The following is an 18,809-nucleotide window of genomic DNA, read 5'->3' as shown; positions in this document are numbered from 1 at the left end:
AGTGTCTTATACCCATTTATTTCTCATTGCCTGTAAAAATACAGATATTTTGGTCTGTGTAAACATGTTCTTTACAAGAAAAAATTTGTTATGATCTGTTCACATTTATCATTTTTCTTTTTCTCCCAACCTTTCAGGATGGTGTGAACTGGTTAGCATTTCTTAATAAGTATAAGCTTCATGGAATTCTGTGTGATGACATGGGTTTAGGAAAAACTTTACAGTCCATCTGCATTCTAGCAGGAGATCATTGTCACAGGTAATTTTAAATGTTATTTTAAAAGAAGGCTTTCAGATGCTGAGCAGTTTAAACGAACTGGTTAATTCATTGTGTTTTGCTGTCTAAAGGGCCCAGGAATATGCAAGATCAAAATTGGCAGAATGTATGCCACTTCCTTCCTTGGTGGTTTGTCCGCCAACATTAACAGGTCATTGGGTGGATGAAGTAGGTAAATTTTGCTCCAGAGAATATCTCAATCCATTGCATTATACTGGACCTCCCACTGAAAGAATAAGGTAAGAACTGTACAACCAAAAAATGTTTTATCTTTTGCTTTAAGTAGTTTGGAAGAATAAAATCGATTAAAAATGAATTCTAGTTAGCTTTTTTGGTTGTCAGACATAGGAACTTACTTATTTAAGAAAGGTGAGTGAATAATAAAGATATAATCAGTGAGACTCATCAAAATTCAAGGACTTTAGCCATTGTTAACAATCAGTTGGGCTTTCTAAGTTTTGGAGCCAGGAAACTGTCAGGAACCAAAACCATTCTCTATGCCTTTCTTGGAAGTCTTCTGATCATAGTATCTTCTAGGTGCTTCTGTTGTATCCTCATTTTCTACTCAGTTTCCCGAAGTGCTCCCTCTTTCTTCTTCTCTCTCCTCAAAAATGTTTTTTGGTCCACAGTGGCTTGCTCTAGTTGCCCTGATACCACAGAAACACTAGAGTTCTATTAGTTTTACCTTCTTTCTATCGACTAGTACATCTCTGTTCCTAAATACAAATGTTGAAGAGTGGTATATCATTGATTTCAGTTCATCTTTTTTTAAAATAAATTTATTTATTTATTTTTGGCTACACTGGGTCTTCGTTGCTGCACACGGGCTTTTCTCTAGGTGCGGCGAGCAGGGGCTACTCTTCGGTGTGGTGCGTGGGCTTCTCATTGCTGTAGCTTCTCTTGTTGCAGAACATGGGCTGTAGGTGCACAGGCTTCAGTAGTTGTGGCACACGGGCTCAGTAGTTGTGGCTCGCGGGTTTTACAGCGCAGGCTCAGTAGTTGTGGCACACGGGCTTAGTTGCTCTGTGGCATGTGGGATCTTCCCGGACCAGGGCTCAAACCCGTGTCTCCTGAATTGGCAAGCGGATTCTTAACCACCGTGCCATGAGGAAAGCCCTGATTTCAGTTCATCTTTTAAAGCTTGGATAGTCATAGATTGCTGATTAGTCCATAGATTTGCTGCCCTTCTGTTAATAATAGCTAACATATATTAAGCACTTACTGGCTAGGCATTATTCTAAGCAGTTTTATTTACATTTATGTAAAATTGTGTATTCTCATAATTACCTTATGAGGTATGGGTACTATTATTCCCAGTTTGCAGATGAGGAGTCTAAGACATGGGGTCTGGGAAGAAGGTCACTCAGCTAATTAAATGAAGATTGGAACACAGGCAGCTCAACAGCTTGTACTCTTAAAGAATTTATTGTAAAAGAATTCATCCATTTACAAGTGGTAGAAGCTCAGCTCAGACTAGCTTAAGCAAATGGCAAATTCATTAATTAAATTGAGAATCTCAGGGGGTGAATTCTTGCTTCAGGTACATCTAATTTACTATTCTTCCCCACGTATAACTTGTTCTGTTGATCTCTACTGGACTTCAGTCTACTGTTGGTAGGTAAGATGACCATGGGCATTCTCCTAGCTTGGCAACTATAATAAACAGAAATCTTTTCTCTCCCATCATGAATATATCAGTACTTGAGATGACTGACTGGCCTTGACTGGGTCATGCCCCCAAACCAGTCTTTGTGGTCAGGGGATAAAATATTGTGAATGGCTTGACCTGATTAAAATGCTTCATCTCTTTGGTGACTATGAGGATGTGTGATTGATAGCTCCCCCTCTACCCCCCAGCACAACATGGAATGGTGAAGGAATAGTGAGTGCCTCCAAGGAAGAGGTGTTGGCAAATAAAGTTAAAATGACCTCCACATTTTGAGTCAGGTACCTGTCTCTTTTCTAATCAGACTGAGTTAGGGCAACAAGGCCAAGTCATAAGAAGAATGGCCTTCAGGTATCAGGGTCATGGATGTAGAGTAAGCAGAAGGGAATATTGGGCTTAGTAGGTAGATTGAAAGCACTTTATACAATGGCATCTGTGGTTTTCCCCTTGAAAGCATATTATAAACTTTGCAGATTCCCCATTTTGTAATCTTATGTATTTTTAAATACAGGTTACAGCATCAGGTGAAAAGGCACAATCTGATAGTGGCTTCATATGATGTTGTGAGAAACGACATAGATTTCTTTAGGTAAGAATTAAACTTTCTTACAGAAAGACTTAGTATCAAATTCAGAGAGACTTAGTATTTTCCTGCCTCAAAGACTTCATATTGTTCCTGACATATAGTAAAAGATGCTAACATTTTTTGTTTTTCTTCAGAAATATTAAATTTAACTACTGTATTCTTGATGAAGGCCATGTCATCAAAAATGGAAAAACAAAATTGTCAAAAGCAGTAAAACAACTGACTGCTAATTATAGGATTATTCTTTCTGGAACACCAATCCAGGTAATTATTTACCTTTTTTTTTTTTTTTTTTTTTTAATATTTGCCATGTGGCGAGAAGGCTTGGCATTTGACAGTGAATTAAAGAGGTTTTTTTAGTTTATAGGAATGATAATTTCCAATAATTATCTTGCTTTTATAATGGTTCATTTGGTATGTAGCAGTATGTGAGCAAACTAGGTTTTAAATCTCATATTTAAAATGTAATTTTAGGCTATGTAAACATAAGTCTTATAAGTCTTATAACATAAGACATAAGTCTTCCACATTGGCCATCTTCCTTCTGCAGTATAATACAATCTGATTTAACATTGAAAAGCTAGAGATGATTCAGAGGTGACTCATCATATAGGAGAGGTATGAATACCTGAGATTAGGAAGCAATTGAAGGAAAGAGATTGTAACAGTTTATCTTAGAAAAGGAAGGAGATGGCTGAGTATGTAGATGCCTTTAGATATTTTTGAGAGATTCTCTTATCTTCCAGAGGAATTGGTTGCAAATGTTCACATCTAGCTTGGATAGCCAAGTCTGATGGGAAGATACCCTCCATCATTCTCCAGTTGGTAGGAGGGTAGACACCAAGTGACCTCTAAGATTGCTTCTGACTCTTAAAAAAATGGTGGTTCTTTATGTATTTGTTACTTTTCTTTTAAATTTATTTTTGGTGATGGACTGACTACTAAAGTATTATGGTTTTGTCTATTAAGTAAACACTTCAGATTTTAATAACCACAAGAGAGAACGTAATTACAAACATATGAAAATTTAATGGAAGTAAGAAAAAGTACATTTAAAAGGGAAAAAGGGACTTTCCTGGTTGTCTAGTGGTTAAGACTCTGCCCTCCCAGTAAAGGGGGCATGGGTTTGATCCCTGGTTGGGAACTAGGATCCTGCATGCCACATGACACAGCCTAAATAAATAGATAGATAAATAGATAGATAAATAAATAAGAGGAAAAAATCACTCTTTAGGTTTGTTTTTTTGTGTGTGTGTGGTACACGGGCCTCTCTCACTGCTGCAGCCTCTCCCATTGTAGAGCACAGGCTCCGGACACGCAGGCCCAGCAGCCATGGCTCACGGGCCCAGCTGCTCCGCGGCATACTTTTTAGGTTTGATATATCAAGATTTGTTTTGCTTATATGGAAACTTCACAGTATTTTAAAATTGATTATAGCTTTCACAACAAAAGAAGTATTTGTTTGCTTAAAGGCTCTCTTTTCCCCTTCCACACCTCAACAGTTTAGCTCTGAAGCTGTAAGGTGGGTGGGTTTCTGCACCAAACAGCCATGGTAGCCCATGAGTCATGGGGCAGAGCCTAGGTGGGATTAGAAGGGTTTCAGTATAGAATGGCAGCCCAGCATGGTGAGCCACTGCTTGAGCCTGGTGAGGAGGCCTTCTGGAAGGGGTAAACAGATGGGATGGTACCTTAGGATCCACACATACTGGGAAAGCATCTAAAATGAAAAAGTGTTGATTTCTTTTTTTCTTTTTTCATGAAACTCCAACAGAATTGGAAAGAACCTGTGCCTGTTCCTCATGCCCCATAAATACTGGGTAGACTTGACCTATAACCAAACTCTTCTAGGTTTTCCTGTGTTGAAGAAATGGTGGTATTGGCCAAATTTCTTAAATCTTGCTGCTAATCTGAGTCTCAAAGTTGAAAGAATCAGACATGTATTCATCTTTCTCCTCTTCTATTTACTACTTGATGGAACCTACCAGTAGGATTTAAATACCATGGACCAAGGCTTATTCTGGTGGAAGAGACTTGAAAGTTTCCTCCAAATAGGATAGAGTATTTTCTCCAAATTTTACACGTTAAAATATAGACTTATAGAGACTTCCCTGGCGGTCCAGTGGTTAAGACTTTGCCTTTGCAGGGGGTGCGAGTTTGATCCCTGGTCGGGGAGCTAAGATCCCACATGCCTCATGGCCAAAAAACCAAAACAGAAAACAGAAGCAATATTGTAACAAATTCAATAAAGACTTTAAAAGTGGTCCACATCAAAAAAATCTTTAAAATATGTGTATATATAGACTTATACCCAAAAATGTGGTGATAATCTATGTCATCACAGTGGGCTTTCATTAATGTTCCATTTTTAAGTATAAGGAAATAATCCTAGTACACAAGATAACTGGTGTTCCTTTCTTATATTCAGAACAACGTTTTGGAGCTGTGGTCATTATTTGATTTCCTCATGCCAGGATTTTTGGGGACTGAACGCCAGTTTGCTGCACGATATGGTAAACCTATATTAGCAAGTAGGGATGCTCGAAGCTCCAGTCGTGAACAAGAAGCAGGTATGAAAAAGAGATACAGTTATATACTCTGTGCAAGTGAATATAATTTATATCTAACTTTTGGGAAGCCATTTAATCTTATTATTAAGAGAAATTAATAATAATAATAAATAGAATTAAGTTAACTCTCTTATTATTAATAGGTGTTCTCGCGATGGATGCACTGCACCGCCAAGTCCTGCCATTTCTTTTGAGAAGAATGAAAGAAGATGTTTTGCAGGATCTACCACCCAAAATTATTCAAGACTATTACTGTACTCTTAGTACTCTCCAGGTTAGGAATCTGGTGATCGCAATTGTGGTTGGTGGTGGTATGTTTATTAGGGGAATGTTTTGAACAAGCCACAAAAGTATTGAATAAAGGGGATTTAGCCTTTGGTTTGTCACTCTAATCTAGCTTCTACTTCCTTAGACTTCAGGAATACTCAGTTTCAAACAGGTGTAGATAAAACCTAAATGAATCTGTTTGGATATGTAAGTACACATTTGGGTATGTGCATTTTGAATATAGCATTAAAACAAAATCCAGTATCATAATTGCTTTGTTATATATGTCTAGTTAATTGAAAAAGTTGGAAGGCTAAAATGATACAGAAGTAAGCCAGTGTTTTATAAGGGCAAGAAGTCTGCCTATAATGTCATATCCTTGCAGCAGCATTATAGGTGTATACATCAGGGCTGAGTTGGGAAGTGGGACCTTGTCCCTTTTAAAGTATTGCCAGTAAATTTCCAAAATAAGTATTGGCTTCTGCACAGTTCTGATTTCGTACATAGAGACCATTATCAAAGGAATTTATTGTATGCCTTTCCTTGTGCAGTATTTTTGTAAGGGGAAACTGTCTCTTGTCTTAGTAAGATATGGCCTATAAGCAGAATTTTCTGTTTGAACGTTTACTTTGTGTTCTAGGTTAGTGAGCATCAGTCTGTCAGTATTAGAGTTGATTTAGTATGGTCAAATGAAAAAAAGATATACAGACATACCTGGAAAACTGCTTCTTTCCCTCCAGTGTATAGACATTTAACCTTTTAGTATTTATCTATACAACCTGAGTTTAGTGGACAGCACACTAATTTAGATGCTAAGAGCTCTGTGATCATTTATATTATCTACCTCATCTCTCTGAGCCTCCATCCCTCATTTGTAAAAATTGGATTAATATTTCTTGAAGGAAAAATTTTTAGAGGTAAGGAAATCAAGACTTTTTAAAGTTAAGTATAATAAAGAGAAGGTGCCATGTGAAGAAACCTGAGATGATATACTGGGGGTGGCACTGTAACACTTCATGAAACACGCTTAAGCAGTCTGGAGGAAGGGGGCTGGGGAGGGAAGTGACATTTGGGTTCGTTTTGCATCTGCAGGTTTTTATTCTCTGACTTCTGTTCTCTAGCACTCTAGATTCTCTTCCCTTTCACATTGTTTTAGCATATACAAGGCAGGAACCCAGACTTCAAGATAATACTTTGAACTTGGTATGGGTTCTGCAGTTAGTATCCTTTTTTAAACTTGGTCTTCTGAAATATACCTATTAGGGTCTTGACCACATAACTTCACTTAAGGAAGATTTCCTCATTTACTTGTAAAGGTTAAAGTTCTCTTTTATTGGTAATGTATTTCTCTTCTTGAACAGAGTGGAAAAATAGGGTCTAGGACTATTTGACTATTTATTTAAATATTTTAGCAGCCAAACAATGTGTTAAACTTGTTTTCTAAATGTAATTTAAAAGGAATTTACCAAGATGCAGTGGATCATCTGTAATCAAGTAGTGAAATATAGGTATCATAATTTATCTTCTTTGATGAGGGCTGATTTAAATTACTGCTTTTATTGGCCTTTGCTAGTTATGTGGGGTATTTTTGGTTTTTTTTTTTGCGGTACGCGGGCCTCACCGTTGTGGCCTCTCCCGCTGCGGAGCACAGGCTCCGGATGCGCAGGCTCAGCGGCCATGGCTCACGGATGGGCCCAGCCGCTCCGCGGCATGTGGGATCCTCCTGGACCGGGGCACGAACCCGTGTCCCCTGCATCGGCAGGTGGACCGTCAACCACTGCGCCACCAGGGAAGCCCGCTAGTTATGTTTTGAACAATTGAAAATAATTATACTTATTGCTTTCATGGGGGGAATTTTACAGGTTCAGCTCTATGAGGATTTTGCTAAGTCTCGTGCCAAGTGTGATGTTGATGAAACAGTTTCTTCAGCTGCACTTTCTGAAGAAACTGAAAAACCAAAGCTTAAAGCTACAGGCCATGTATTCCAGGTATATATTACAGTCCACTTTTTAAATGTTGTTGAACAATGTTCTTCAGTGCAGCAATTTTTACATGGAACACTGAAATACGGATTTATTTGGTTTTTTTCAGTATTGTGTATACATTCTTGAAGATAGGTAAAAGTACCAATTTAATTTATTTTCATATTCATAATTAGTAATTAATAAGTAATTTAATATTAAAATTAAAGTAAAACCCACAATATATGTTTGTATATTACATTAAAAGAAGGGTTTTAAAATAGAGAAACTTTTATTTTCTATTCAAAAAATATTTGAACATCTACCACAAGGCAGTAATTTTTCTATAACCTCAGGGGTTAATTAAAGCAGTGGACAAAACAGACCCCTTCCCTTGTAGAGGTGAAAATTGATTAAGTAAGTAAAATATATATATCATGTAAAAGAAAATAAAGGCAAGTATGGGGTTATACAGTATAGGAGTCACGGTAGGTTGTGGTTTTCAATAGAGTGATCAGGGATGTCACTGAGAAGGTGACATTTGAGCGAAGATCTGAAGGAAGATTGAGGCATGCAGATATGTGTGTGGGGGGGGAGTGATTCCAGGCAGAGGATACATAAAGCACAGAAGTCCTGAGACACGTGATGAATGTGCTTGAGAAAAAAGAGTATCAACTCACTTTTTTTCTTTCCCTTTTGAAATATTCCACTGTAGAATACTTTCCAAACCCCCTTGTCACCAATAAATTAAATACTTGTAGCAGTTTTAAAGATAGAAATGGGGAAAGGTGATTTTGAAGGCTTATACCTCTCCCACAGTTTCTGTCATAGTGCTTACGGATACAGTTGAGACCCAAACTATAAGCCAAGTAAATGACAAAAGACAAAGGGTATGGCTGAATCAGAGAAAGAAAAAAAAAGACCTGAGGGGGTTCTGATTCTCAAACACAACCACTTGAAACACAACCACCTAGTTCCACCTTACCTTTCCCACCACCAGGCCTGTTGAATCAAAATACTGTGTAGAGGGGAGAGATTTACAGATTTATAAGGTCCTCAAGAAGTTTTTATACCCACTGAAGTTTGAGAAACCTTTCTTTAGAAAATGATGTCTAGTTCTAGAATCATCTATCAGCATTATCAGGCACTTTGAGTGGGAAAGAGTTAGCTAGAAGCTAATAAATAAGACATTCTTTCACGAGAAGCTCATTGTCTAGTGGGGGAGACAGACATAAACAGTACAATTTATACAAGTTATAAATGCTGTCACAAAAATAAATACAAGTCGTGTAAGAAACACAGATGAAGACATCACAGATGAGGTACTTGAACTGTTTCTTGAAGAATGAGCAGAGGAGTAGTGAGAAGGAGAAGAAAGGCATTTTAGATAGATGGACTAGCATAGGAAAGATACTGACATGAACATTTGTGGCATGTGAAGGAGACTTGTGTATACTTTCTTCCCCTTTCTTAAAGGCATTACAGTACCTGCGTAAACTGTGCAACCATCCAGCATTAGTCTTAACACCTCAACACCCAGAGTTCAAGAGTACTACTGAGAAACTTGCGGTTCAGAATTCTTCTCTCCATGATATTCAACATGCCCCTAAACTCTCGGCTTTGAAACAAGTAAGTAGGTCTTCTAAGTGTTAGATGTGTGTTGTACATTCTTGGTCTGTAACAGTAGGTAAATTTGCTTTTCCAAAAGATTACTGAGGTGTTTACTATTTCTTTTATTTTAAAATTTGGTTTGTTAAATTTTTGATACAGCTTTTTAAAAAATTGTGGTAAAATATATAACATAGTATATGCCGTTTTAACCATTTTTAAGTGTAAAATTCTATGGCATTAATAACATTCACAGTGTTATGTAACCATTACCACTATTTATTTCCAAAATTTTTCCATCAACCAAATAGAAACTCTGTACCTGTTAAGCAATAACTTCCCACTCCCTTTTCTGTAACCCCAGGGAACCTCGAATCTACTTTCTGTCTGTATGCATTTGCCTGTTCTAAATATTTCATGTACGTGGCACCATATTGTTGTTCTTTTGTGGCCGGCTTATTTCACTTATTTTCAAGGTTCATTCATGTTAGAGCACATATCAGCACTTCATTCATTTTTATGGCTGGATAATAGTCCTTTGTTGTTGTTGTTATTACCACCACCAGTACATTTTGTTTATCCAGTCATGTGTTGATGACACTTGGGTTGTTTCCACCTTCTGGCTATTGTGAATAATGCTGCAATGAACATTGGCTTGTTTGAGTCCCTCTTTTTAGTTCTTTTAGATACTAGACCTAAGAGTGGAATTGCTGGATTATATAGCAATTCTATGTTTAACTTTTTCAGGAACTGCCAAACTGCTTTCCACAGTGGCTGCAACATTTACATTCCCAAGCTATGTGCCAGGGTTCTGATTTCCCTACATCCTCACCAACACTTATTTTCCTTTTTTTTAAGTATAGCCATCACAATAGGTATGAAATGGTATCACATTGTTGATTTGATTTGCTATTCCTATTGACTAATGATGTTGTTTTTCATGTGCTTATTGGGACATTTGTATATCTTCTTTGGAGAAATGCCTGTTTAAGTCCTTTGACTGTTTTTTCATTGGGTTGTCTTTTGGTTGAGTTTTAGGAGTTTATATTCTAGATATTAAGCCTTTATCAGATACATGATTTGCAAATACTTTCTCCCATTCTGTAGATTGTCTTTTAACTTTCTTGGTCATGTCCTCCATGGTGTCTGATGAGAAAAGAGGTGTTCATCTCATTGAGAATCCCTTTTACATGAAGTCACTTTTGGGAATTCCCTGGCAGTCCAGTGGTTAGGACTTGGCGCTTTCACTGCCGGGGCCCGGGTTTGATCCCTGGTCGGGAGACAAAGATCCCACAGGTCGTGTGGTGGTGGTGGTGGGGTGGTCACTTTTCTCTTGCTGTCGTCAAGATTTCGCTTTTTGTCTTTGTCTTTGAACAGCCTGATTATATGTGTCAGTGTGGATCACTGGAATTAATTTTTCTAGGAACTGCTTGCTCTGCCATTTGCTCATGTCACTCTTGGTATAGCTTTTAAAAATGGAGTTTTAAAAAATTCTGGAATTTGGAAAGGTTAAATTAAAGGAACCAATTTCAAGTTAATGTAAATGTTAATACCATTTAGTTTTTCTAGCCTTAAAAATTAAGATCTTATTGTAAAACCTGGACTTTATTGTTTTAGCTTTTTGTAGTTATTCTGGCTTAAATTTTATTGAGAATAAATAACGGATGAAGATTTTAGATTTCACATGGGCTAGTGTAGAAAATGTTATAAATGAGAGCCCCAAATGCTAATCTGCTTTTCAGGTCACAGGTAAGTTAACCTTTTCTCACCACAAAGAGAAATATTTATTTTGGTGAGATTGACTGCCTACTTTTATTGGACATCTGTGTAACAAGTGATTCTTTTTTCAAGTTGCTGTTGGACTGTGGTTTGGGAAATGGCAGCACTTCCGAGAGTGGCACAGAGTCTGTTGTAGCCCAGCACAGGATACTGATCTTCTGTCAGCTTAAAAGCATGCTTGATATAGTAGAGCATGATCTTCTCAAACCTCACTTACCCTCTGTCACTTACTTGAGATTAGATGGTAGCATACCTCCTGGTCAGAGGCATTCTATTGTTTCACGGTAAGTGGCTTCTAAAAATCTTACAAATCAAGTTATAGTCAATTTATTATTATTACTTACATAGAAGTTTGCCTCATGAAGTATCTTCTTTGGCTAGATATTTGCAAATGTGGGTTTTTTTTTGTATAATTCAACCCAACTAAATCTTTACCTTTTTAAAATACAGAACTGCAGAAATATAATTGAATAGTTTGTTTAGTTAGGGGGAAAAAAGTGTGACTGTATTAGGAAAGCACTCCTAAGAGCATGAAAGAAATTTAAGGCATCAACAAAAAATAGAGATAACTACTTTCCCCTCATCTGTTTATGGGAGTTGGGGCAGGAGGAAGCAAACAAGTGGCTTAACTAAGCTCTTTATCCTGATCCCTCTGTCTCTGCTGAAAACAAGTTGGAAGCTGGCCTAGCTTGGAAGCAGAATCACTGAGTACAGTGTTTCTTACGTGTGGTCTGCTCCCTCTGCTTTGGAAATCGCAGGGGTTCATTTTTTAAAATGCATATTCCTAGGTTCTGTCCCAGGCCTGCTGACTTCAAGAGTGAGCATTTTTAACGAGCATCCCTAAGAGATTTTTAGGCACAAAACAGAGACCCACGAAGGGACTTTGAACCCAGGTTTGACTCTGACTCTACCATTGAGGCAGTGTTCTCTTGGGCCTGTTTATTATCCACACAGCCTGAGAGTCTCTCAAATAACAATAATAATATCTTATAGAGCTATTGTAAGAAATAACATAAAGCATATAAAGTACAAAGCCCATTGCCTGACTCAGAGTGAGTAATAAATGGTAGCTTAGTAATGTTAGTTTTTCTTTTTCCTAGAAGCTACCAGATGTCCTTTGTCAATATCTTCTAGGACTAGTACAATTTTAGCAACCCTCAGCACGCTAATCTTCTACCTTCCCTGACTGATCTAACCTTTCTCTACACTCTTCTGTCTCCATATGTTAAATGTTCATAGTTGGGTTTTGTCTTAATTATAATTAGTGTTCCATTTTTGTATCCATTTTGCAATTGGACTTAATTGCTAGGTATGAAATTTCTGACATGTTCTAGAATACCTTCTTTCTACTACTAAAGATGTTATGTATATTAAAAGAAGATAGTCTGAACTCAGGTGGTCACAGAAATGTCTATGTCGTGGATTATAAAGCAGTGTTCTCATTTGTGCTCTTTAATTTTTATTAAACAGTTTCTGTTACTTGAACTTTAGGAAGAAATGTACTAATTTTATTTTTTAATATCTATGTTTTTAGGTTTAACAACGATCCATCCATAGACGTTCTCTTACTTACAACTCACGTTGGTGGCCTGGGGCTTAACTTAACAGGCGCTGACACAGTGGTATTTGTGGAGCATGACTGGAATCCCATGCGTGATCTACAAGCCATGGACCGGGCCCATCGCATTGGGCAGGTAAAAAGTCAGCACTCACAAGTGTTAACTTGTGCACTGGGAAAAATAACTCCCCCCAAAAGACAGGAAGCCTTGGTTTAAGTTCCTGCTCTTACGTTAGTAAGGGTTGTGACGTTAGGCAAGTCACTTAATTTTGTGGCACCATTTCCTCATGCGCTAAATGAGGTGCCTGGGCTAAGAAAACCTGGGAAACTGTCCATTCCTAATATTCTGTGATCGTCTACAAACATTTTAAGGTCATGGGCACAGATAAAGAAAACACAATCCTAATTCAATGGTAGTTAAGTACTTAGTACAAGTATGCAAGCCCTCTGACTTGGTAAATCTCAAAACTTACTTACCCATTTATTCATGCTACAGTTGCTTAACTTCTTTTTCTCATTCAGAAACGTGTGGTTAATGTGTACCGATTGATAACCAGAGGAACGTTGGAAGAGAAAATAATGGGTTTGCAGAAATTCAAGATGAACATAGCAAATACTGTTATTAGCCAAGAGAATTCTAGTTTGCAGAGTATGGGGACAGATCAACTCCTTGATCTGTTTACTCTTGATAAGGTAAAGAACTTATACAATTTGTTGTATCTTTAATGTATTCACAGACTTCCTGGGACTGCTTGGTAAAAGTATTAAAAGGAGCAGCAAAAGTCATTCACTTTAGTATCACCTAGACAACCCTTTGAGGGAATTTTTGATGTCCAGATAAAACTCTCCAGGATACTAGGGCATGTTTGAAGGTCTGACTTTCTGATTGATGTCTCCAGTGTCTTCCCCAGGTTTTCTTTCCTTAGTCCCTACCTGCTAAAGGATAGCTGTTTCTGGAGTCAGCTAGACCTGGGTCTGTGTTTCTTGCCCTGCCTCCTATTAACTGGCGACCTCAGGCAAATTAACTTCTCTGACCATCTTCAGCCTTGGCAGAATAACAATGCCTATATTACTAGAGTTATGAAAATAAATAATAAATAGTAGCTGTTGTTGTTAATGTGGATGATGGAACTAATATATATCAGATAACAATCCATTATCAAAGGGTGCACCAGCTGGAAATATTGGTTGGTCTAATAATGTAAAACTAATAGGGTTGGATTTAAAGTCCTGTGTAGGTTCAGAAAATCAGCTGTACACTCAGTATAAATTAGGGTGAGAAATGGCCTTATATAATGCAATTAAACTAGCTGTAATAACAGAATTATAGTGTCCAAATGTGAGAGAAAGTAGTTCCACTCGACTCTGTGTGTGTTAAGCCACATTTAGAATACTGTCTGGTTCTGGGTGCTGCATTTTAAACAAACAGTAACAAATCAGTGAATCCCCAAAAGATGGCCAGAATGGAGAAAAGTTCTTCAATCATGTCACATAAGGGAGATTGAAAGAACAGGATCTGTGTAACCCAGAAAAAAAGGCTCAAAGAAACATGGCTTGCTTCAAATGTATTTTATTCCATTTGAAAGAATATTCTTATGGGTGACTTTCAGTGAGCAGAAACTGGGCTCAAGGGGTGTTCCAAGGAAGCAAGAACGACTGCCATAAAGGATCTTATTGGCAAAATTTGAATATGGCCTACATATGAGATCATGTTAATATACCAATATTAAATTTCCTTAATTTGATCTTTGTATTTGGGTTATGTAAGAGAATGTCCTTGTTCTTGGGATAAAGGGGCATACTATCCACAACCTACTCTCAAATGGTTTTGGGAAAGGCTGATAATTTATATATCTAATACTAACATATACACAGGTGTGTGTGTGTATATATATATATATATATACACACACACACATAAACACACACAAGGGGAGAAGAATGACAAAGCCAAATGACACAGTTAACAGTGAATTCTTTGCAATGTTCTTAAAATTCTTCTCAAATAAAAAGCGTAAAATGATAAATTATTAGGGCTGTGGGAAAATAGGCTATTTTATGAGTTCACGAACTTCCCCATATTTTGAAGTATTTAACTCTGTTGAAAAAGTGCAATGTTAGAAACAACTATGATATTTTAAAGGAAAATAAAATTTCTGAAATTAATCTTTCATTTTATCTTTCTGCCAATTTTTCTTAAGGATGGCAAAGCAGAAAAAGCTGACACCTCTACTTCTGGAAAAGCAAGTATGAAATCAGTTCTTGAAAACCTGAGCGATCTGTGGGATCAAGAGCAATACGATTCAGAGTACAGCCTGGAAAATTTCATGCATTCTCTCAAATAACTATCAGATATTGTAAATGCAATTGCTGCTAGTTCAGTAACATTTCTGCTGATATTCAGCAAATTTCAAAGTTTATGGTGAACTTTTTAGCTCAATGTGTAAATAGATCTGAAGAATATTCAGCATAACGCTGGTTCTTGTTTCACTGGGGGGGAAACAAGTTATTCTCAAACATTTGCACTGTATTAAATTTAAATGTTAATGTGAAATGGTTTAAATTTTACATGCTGAATAGCTGCAGAGCAGAGGAACCAAACCAGGTTTACATGTGCTACCATGAGGTGTTCTTACTGGGAACAAGCCTCCTATCTTTACATAGTAGTCACTTTGTACAGGATAATATCCATGAGTACGTTAGTGTTCATGTACATTTTTCCTTTTAAAGAGAACTTGTTTTTATAAATGATTAAAACTAGGGCTTTTTTTTGTATAAAAGCCTTTAATGAGCCATAATTTTAAGAATAATGACTACAATACTGGTCACTCTTGGAACATGAAAATCTTAGACAATTAATTGAACCAAACCTTTGGTGGAAACCTTTATATATTTAATGCAAAGGCATAGTGTTGTTCAAATCTTTAACATCATTTTGTTAACTTTTAAAACATCAACTATTCTAAATACAGGTAATGTTCTATTTAAGGCTATCATAACATCCTATTAAGAGGGTGTTCTTTTAATTTATCTAAGGGCTAGGATATAGCCAGATTCTGAGGACATATCTACTCAATAGGTTTCAATCGTGTATATATATATATATATATATATATATATATATATATATATACATATATACATACACATATATATATATAAAATATATATTTTTTGTAACTATGAACCTATACAGTTTTCCAGAAGTAGATTTTACACTGTTTAGAATTTCAAAACCTATGGTGAAAAGACTGTTTATCGTAGTAATGCATGACTGTAGCATAAAAGGGAGAAATGATTCCTTTATACACACAAACATACATAAATACACATATCTATATGCACAGATGTACCTATCCTGCATCCGAAAGGGTGCTTGGTATTGGCACTAAAATCATGTAGTTATACTGGGCAGCAGTAATTGGGCATGAAGCTGATTAGTGTTAGAAAAGTGAGCTCAATAGTGAGGGTGGGTATATGTATATAGATATGCATGTATGTGTATGTATATAATTTTATATATTTCACACATAAATTAATACATGCCTGTGTGCATATATATGTATGGGATATATTTGTATATACATGTACAGGAAATAAACATCCCCCAGGTTTGTGGCTGGCCATACACACACATAGGCATTGGTTTCAAAACCATCAGACCTCAGCTGTAAAATAACTTTTTGTTAAAATAAAGTTATACTGTTCTGCAGCATTTAGACATGGATATGTGTCACATTTCAGTAGCTTTGACAACCATACTGTAACATTAAACATAGCATTCCACAAGAGAATAAAAAAAGATTTAACTGTAAAAATATGTGCAACTGTGTGTTATTTGTAGGAAGTGATCACTAGAAAAAGCAAAAGATTATTAGTTTAGATATGGTCAAAAAATGCTCAAGATCTTTGTTCTTACTAATTAAATGGTTATTTTTTCATTATTTAGGACTTATAGTCAAATTTGGTGGAAGACAAAAAGGAAATTCTTGACTTTATATAGACTATCCACTGTACATAGCACAGAGAAGCTGTCTGAGAATGTGACCACTCAGAGGCAAAAGTGGGGGGACTATAAGAGCATAATAGAAATTACAGAAAAGTAACAGCGTTGCATCACATATCTGTTCCAAATATTTAATCCCAGTACAATCGTATACCTCCCGATTAAAGGTAGACCTCCTAATTTCCCAGAACACATGCTGGCATCAGTGGACTCTAAGTGAAATTGATTGCAGGAACATCTGTTATCAAGTGTCAGAGTACTCAGTGTGAATCTACGAAGCAAAAACTTGAGTTGTGTCAATAAACAAAATATTTGCTAGTCACACAAATCAGTGTCAGACATCAAAAACTACCTCCTGCTTAAAGAAAGGGTTCCCACCGGTCTCTAGTAAGTTCCCTTAAACCAGTGAAGTTCTGTTGAAGAATATAGGGGCTGATATCCTACTATCTGTGTAGGGACAGCAGCCATGGTTTCAGGCTTACAGGAGAAGGTGGAGCTATAACTTAATCCTCTCCATAAAGCCACAAAGAGTTCACGTATTGAAACAGGACTAGTAGAACTGTCCAAGAGCCCAGAATCACAAAGTCATCTGTGAGAAATCAGAATCCCAGAATACCTGTACCAAAGGTAAGTAAGGTTGGGTTATTTTAAATGTATAGCTATAAGAACCACAAATTAAGAAAATAACATATCAACTCTGGGACCCTAGCAGAAGCAAACAAAACTGCCCTATAGGAACAGTTTCAGATAGGGTCCCTTAGGATTGCCACAGGGAAAAGCTTCTAAGATTAAACTCACACACACACAATCTACAGGAGGCAATGAACTACCAGGAGGAAGAGTCAGCAGATGCAAATAGGAAAATTCGTTATTTCAAAACTGCAAATAGGGACTTCCCTGGTGGTCCAATGGTAAAGAAACCACCTTACAATGCAGGGGACGAGGGTTTGATCCCTGGTCAGGGAACTAAGATCCTACATGCCACGGGGCAACTAGGCCCGCGCCACAGCTACTGAGCTCACACGCCACAACTAGAGAGCCTGCGTGCCACAAACTACAGAGCCCACGTGCTCTGGAACCCACGAGCCACAACTACAGAGCCCATATGCCCTGGAGCCTGCACGCCACAACTAGAGAGAAGCCCACGTGCCACAACAAAAAGCCCACGTGCCACAACGAAAGATCCTGCATGCCTCAGCGAAGATCCTGCGTGCTGCAACTAAGACCCAGTGCAGCCAAGAATTAAATAATCTTTAATAAAGTTATTTTAAAAAATAGAATAAAAACTGCAAATAGAATAATCTGAAAGACCATAAAGTAATGATTAATTAGATATGAAAATAAGGAAAACATTATTTAAAAGTTAGGCAGGGCTTCCCTGGTGGCACAGTGGTTGAGAGTCCGCCTGCCGATGCAGGGAACACAGGTTCGTGCCCCGGTCTGGGAAGATCCCACATGTCGCAGAGCGGCTAGGCCTGTGAGCCATGGCCGCTGTGCCTGCGCATCCAGAGCCTGTGCTCTGCAACGGGAGAGGCCACAACAGTGAGAGGCCCGCGTACTGCAAAAATAAAAAAATAAAAATAAAAAATAAATAAAAGGCAAATTTGAAACATTCATAAATGAAAAAAGTCACAAATTGAAAACTTGATAGTCATCAATGCAGATTAGACACAGGTGAAGAGAGAATGTGAATTGGGAGACTGATCTTATAAAATCATCTATGATGGGACGCAGAGATGGATTGATAGAAATTATGAAAGGGCAGGCAAAAATGGGAGATGGAATGAGAGCACCTAATAATACAGTTCATAGGAGGGTCCAGAAGGAATGGGATATGGGAAAAGAGACGAAGTCGTCTTTGACTTAACTCTAATTATTACACACCCCTGCATCCAGTCTATCAGCAAGTTCTACCATCTCTGGCTCCAAAATATATTCCAAGTCTGTTCACCATTCTCCATCTCTACTACTACTGCTATAGTTCCCACCATCATCTTGACTCTTCAGGACTACTGTATTCTAACTGGTCTTCCCTCTTGCCAAGCCTCCCATGACTTCCTATAACACTCATACTGAATCTGAACTCCTTACCATGGTATACAAGCCCTACATGTGCTGGCCCCTGCCCATCTCTCTCACTTTCATCATATCCCACCATATTTACCCCAGTCAAGTCAGTCTGTCCCCCTGCTAATGCCTCAATGTAAAACCAAATGTGTTTCCATCTCGATTTTGGTTCTTGTACAGCTTGGTGAATGGTGTCATGAGGAGATACAGAATACTGAAAAAGGAACAGATTGGGAAGGCGGAGAGTAGGAAATCAAGAATTGTCTTTTGGTTGTTAAATTGAGATCCTTGTTATATCAAAGGAGAGATGTTGAATCTAGAGCTCAAAGGAAAGGTCAAGACTAGAGAGATAAATTTGGAAGATAGTATTTTTAAGGAATGTATGGGACTGAGTGAGGTCTCCTGTGGTGTTATTTATATAGTGAAGTAGTATACAGCAGTGAAAAATCAATGACTATGGTAAAACA

General features: G+C 37.5%; 1 protein-coding gene across 2 annotated transcripts in view; it reads left to right on the top strand.

Annotated features, from left to right (window-relative positions):
- The window catches only part of BTAF1 (B-TFIID TATA-box binding protein associated factor 1), a 95,706-nt gene extending 79,619 nt beyond the window's left edge, over nucleotides 1-16,087 (top strand). For both annotated transcript variants that reach the window (XM_067710012.1, XM_067710013.1), the window contains 12 exons: nucleotides 138-259; nucleotides 349-516; nucleotides 2,455-2,532; nucleotides 2,664-2,793; nucleotides 4,955-5,096; nucleotides 5,240-5,370; nucleotides 7,226-7,351; nucleotides 8,801-8,953; nucleotides 10,784-10,995; nucleotides 12,246-12,405; nucleotides 12,792-12,962; nucleotides 14,471-16,087. In XM_067710012.1, the coding sequence (XP_067566113.1) occupies nucleotides 138-259; nucleotides 349-516; nucleotides 2,455-2,532; nucleotides 2,664-2,793; nucleotides 4,955-5,096; nucleotides 5,240-5,370; nucleotides 7,226-7,351; nucleotides 8,801-8,953; nucleotides 10,784-10,995; nucleotides 12,246-12,405; nucleotides 12,792-12,962; nucleotides 14,471-14,614 (1,737 nt within the window). In that variant the 3' untranslated portion in view covers nucleotides 14,615-16,087. The remainder of the gene's footprint in view (nucleotides 1-137; nucleotides 260-348; nucleotides 517-2,454; nucleotides 2,533-2,663; nucleotides 2,794-4,954; nucleotides 5,097-5,239; nucleotides 5,371-7,225; nucleotides 7,352-8,800; nucleotides 8,954-10,783; nucleotides 10,996-12,245; nucleotides 12,406-12,791; nucleotides 12,963-14,470) is intronic.
- The last annotated feature ends 2,722 nt before the right edge of the window (nucleotides 16,088-18,809 follow it).

Source organism: Pseudorca crassidens, chromosome 16 (assembly GCF_039906515.1).
Source record: "Pseudorca crassidens isolate mPseCra1 chromosome 16, mPseCra1.hap1, whole genome shotgun sequence".
Taxonomy (NCBI): domain Eukaryota; kingdom Metazoa; phylum Chordata; class Mammalia; order Artiodactyla; family Delphinidae; genus Pseudorca; species Pseudorca crassidens.
Note: the sequence above shows the minus strand (reverse complement) of the source record. Positions and strands in the feature narration are given on the sequence as shown.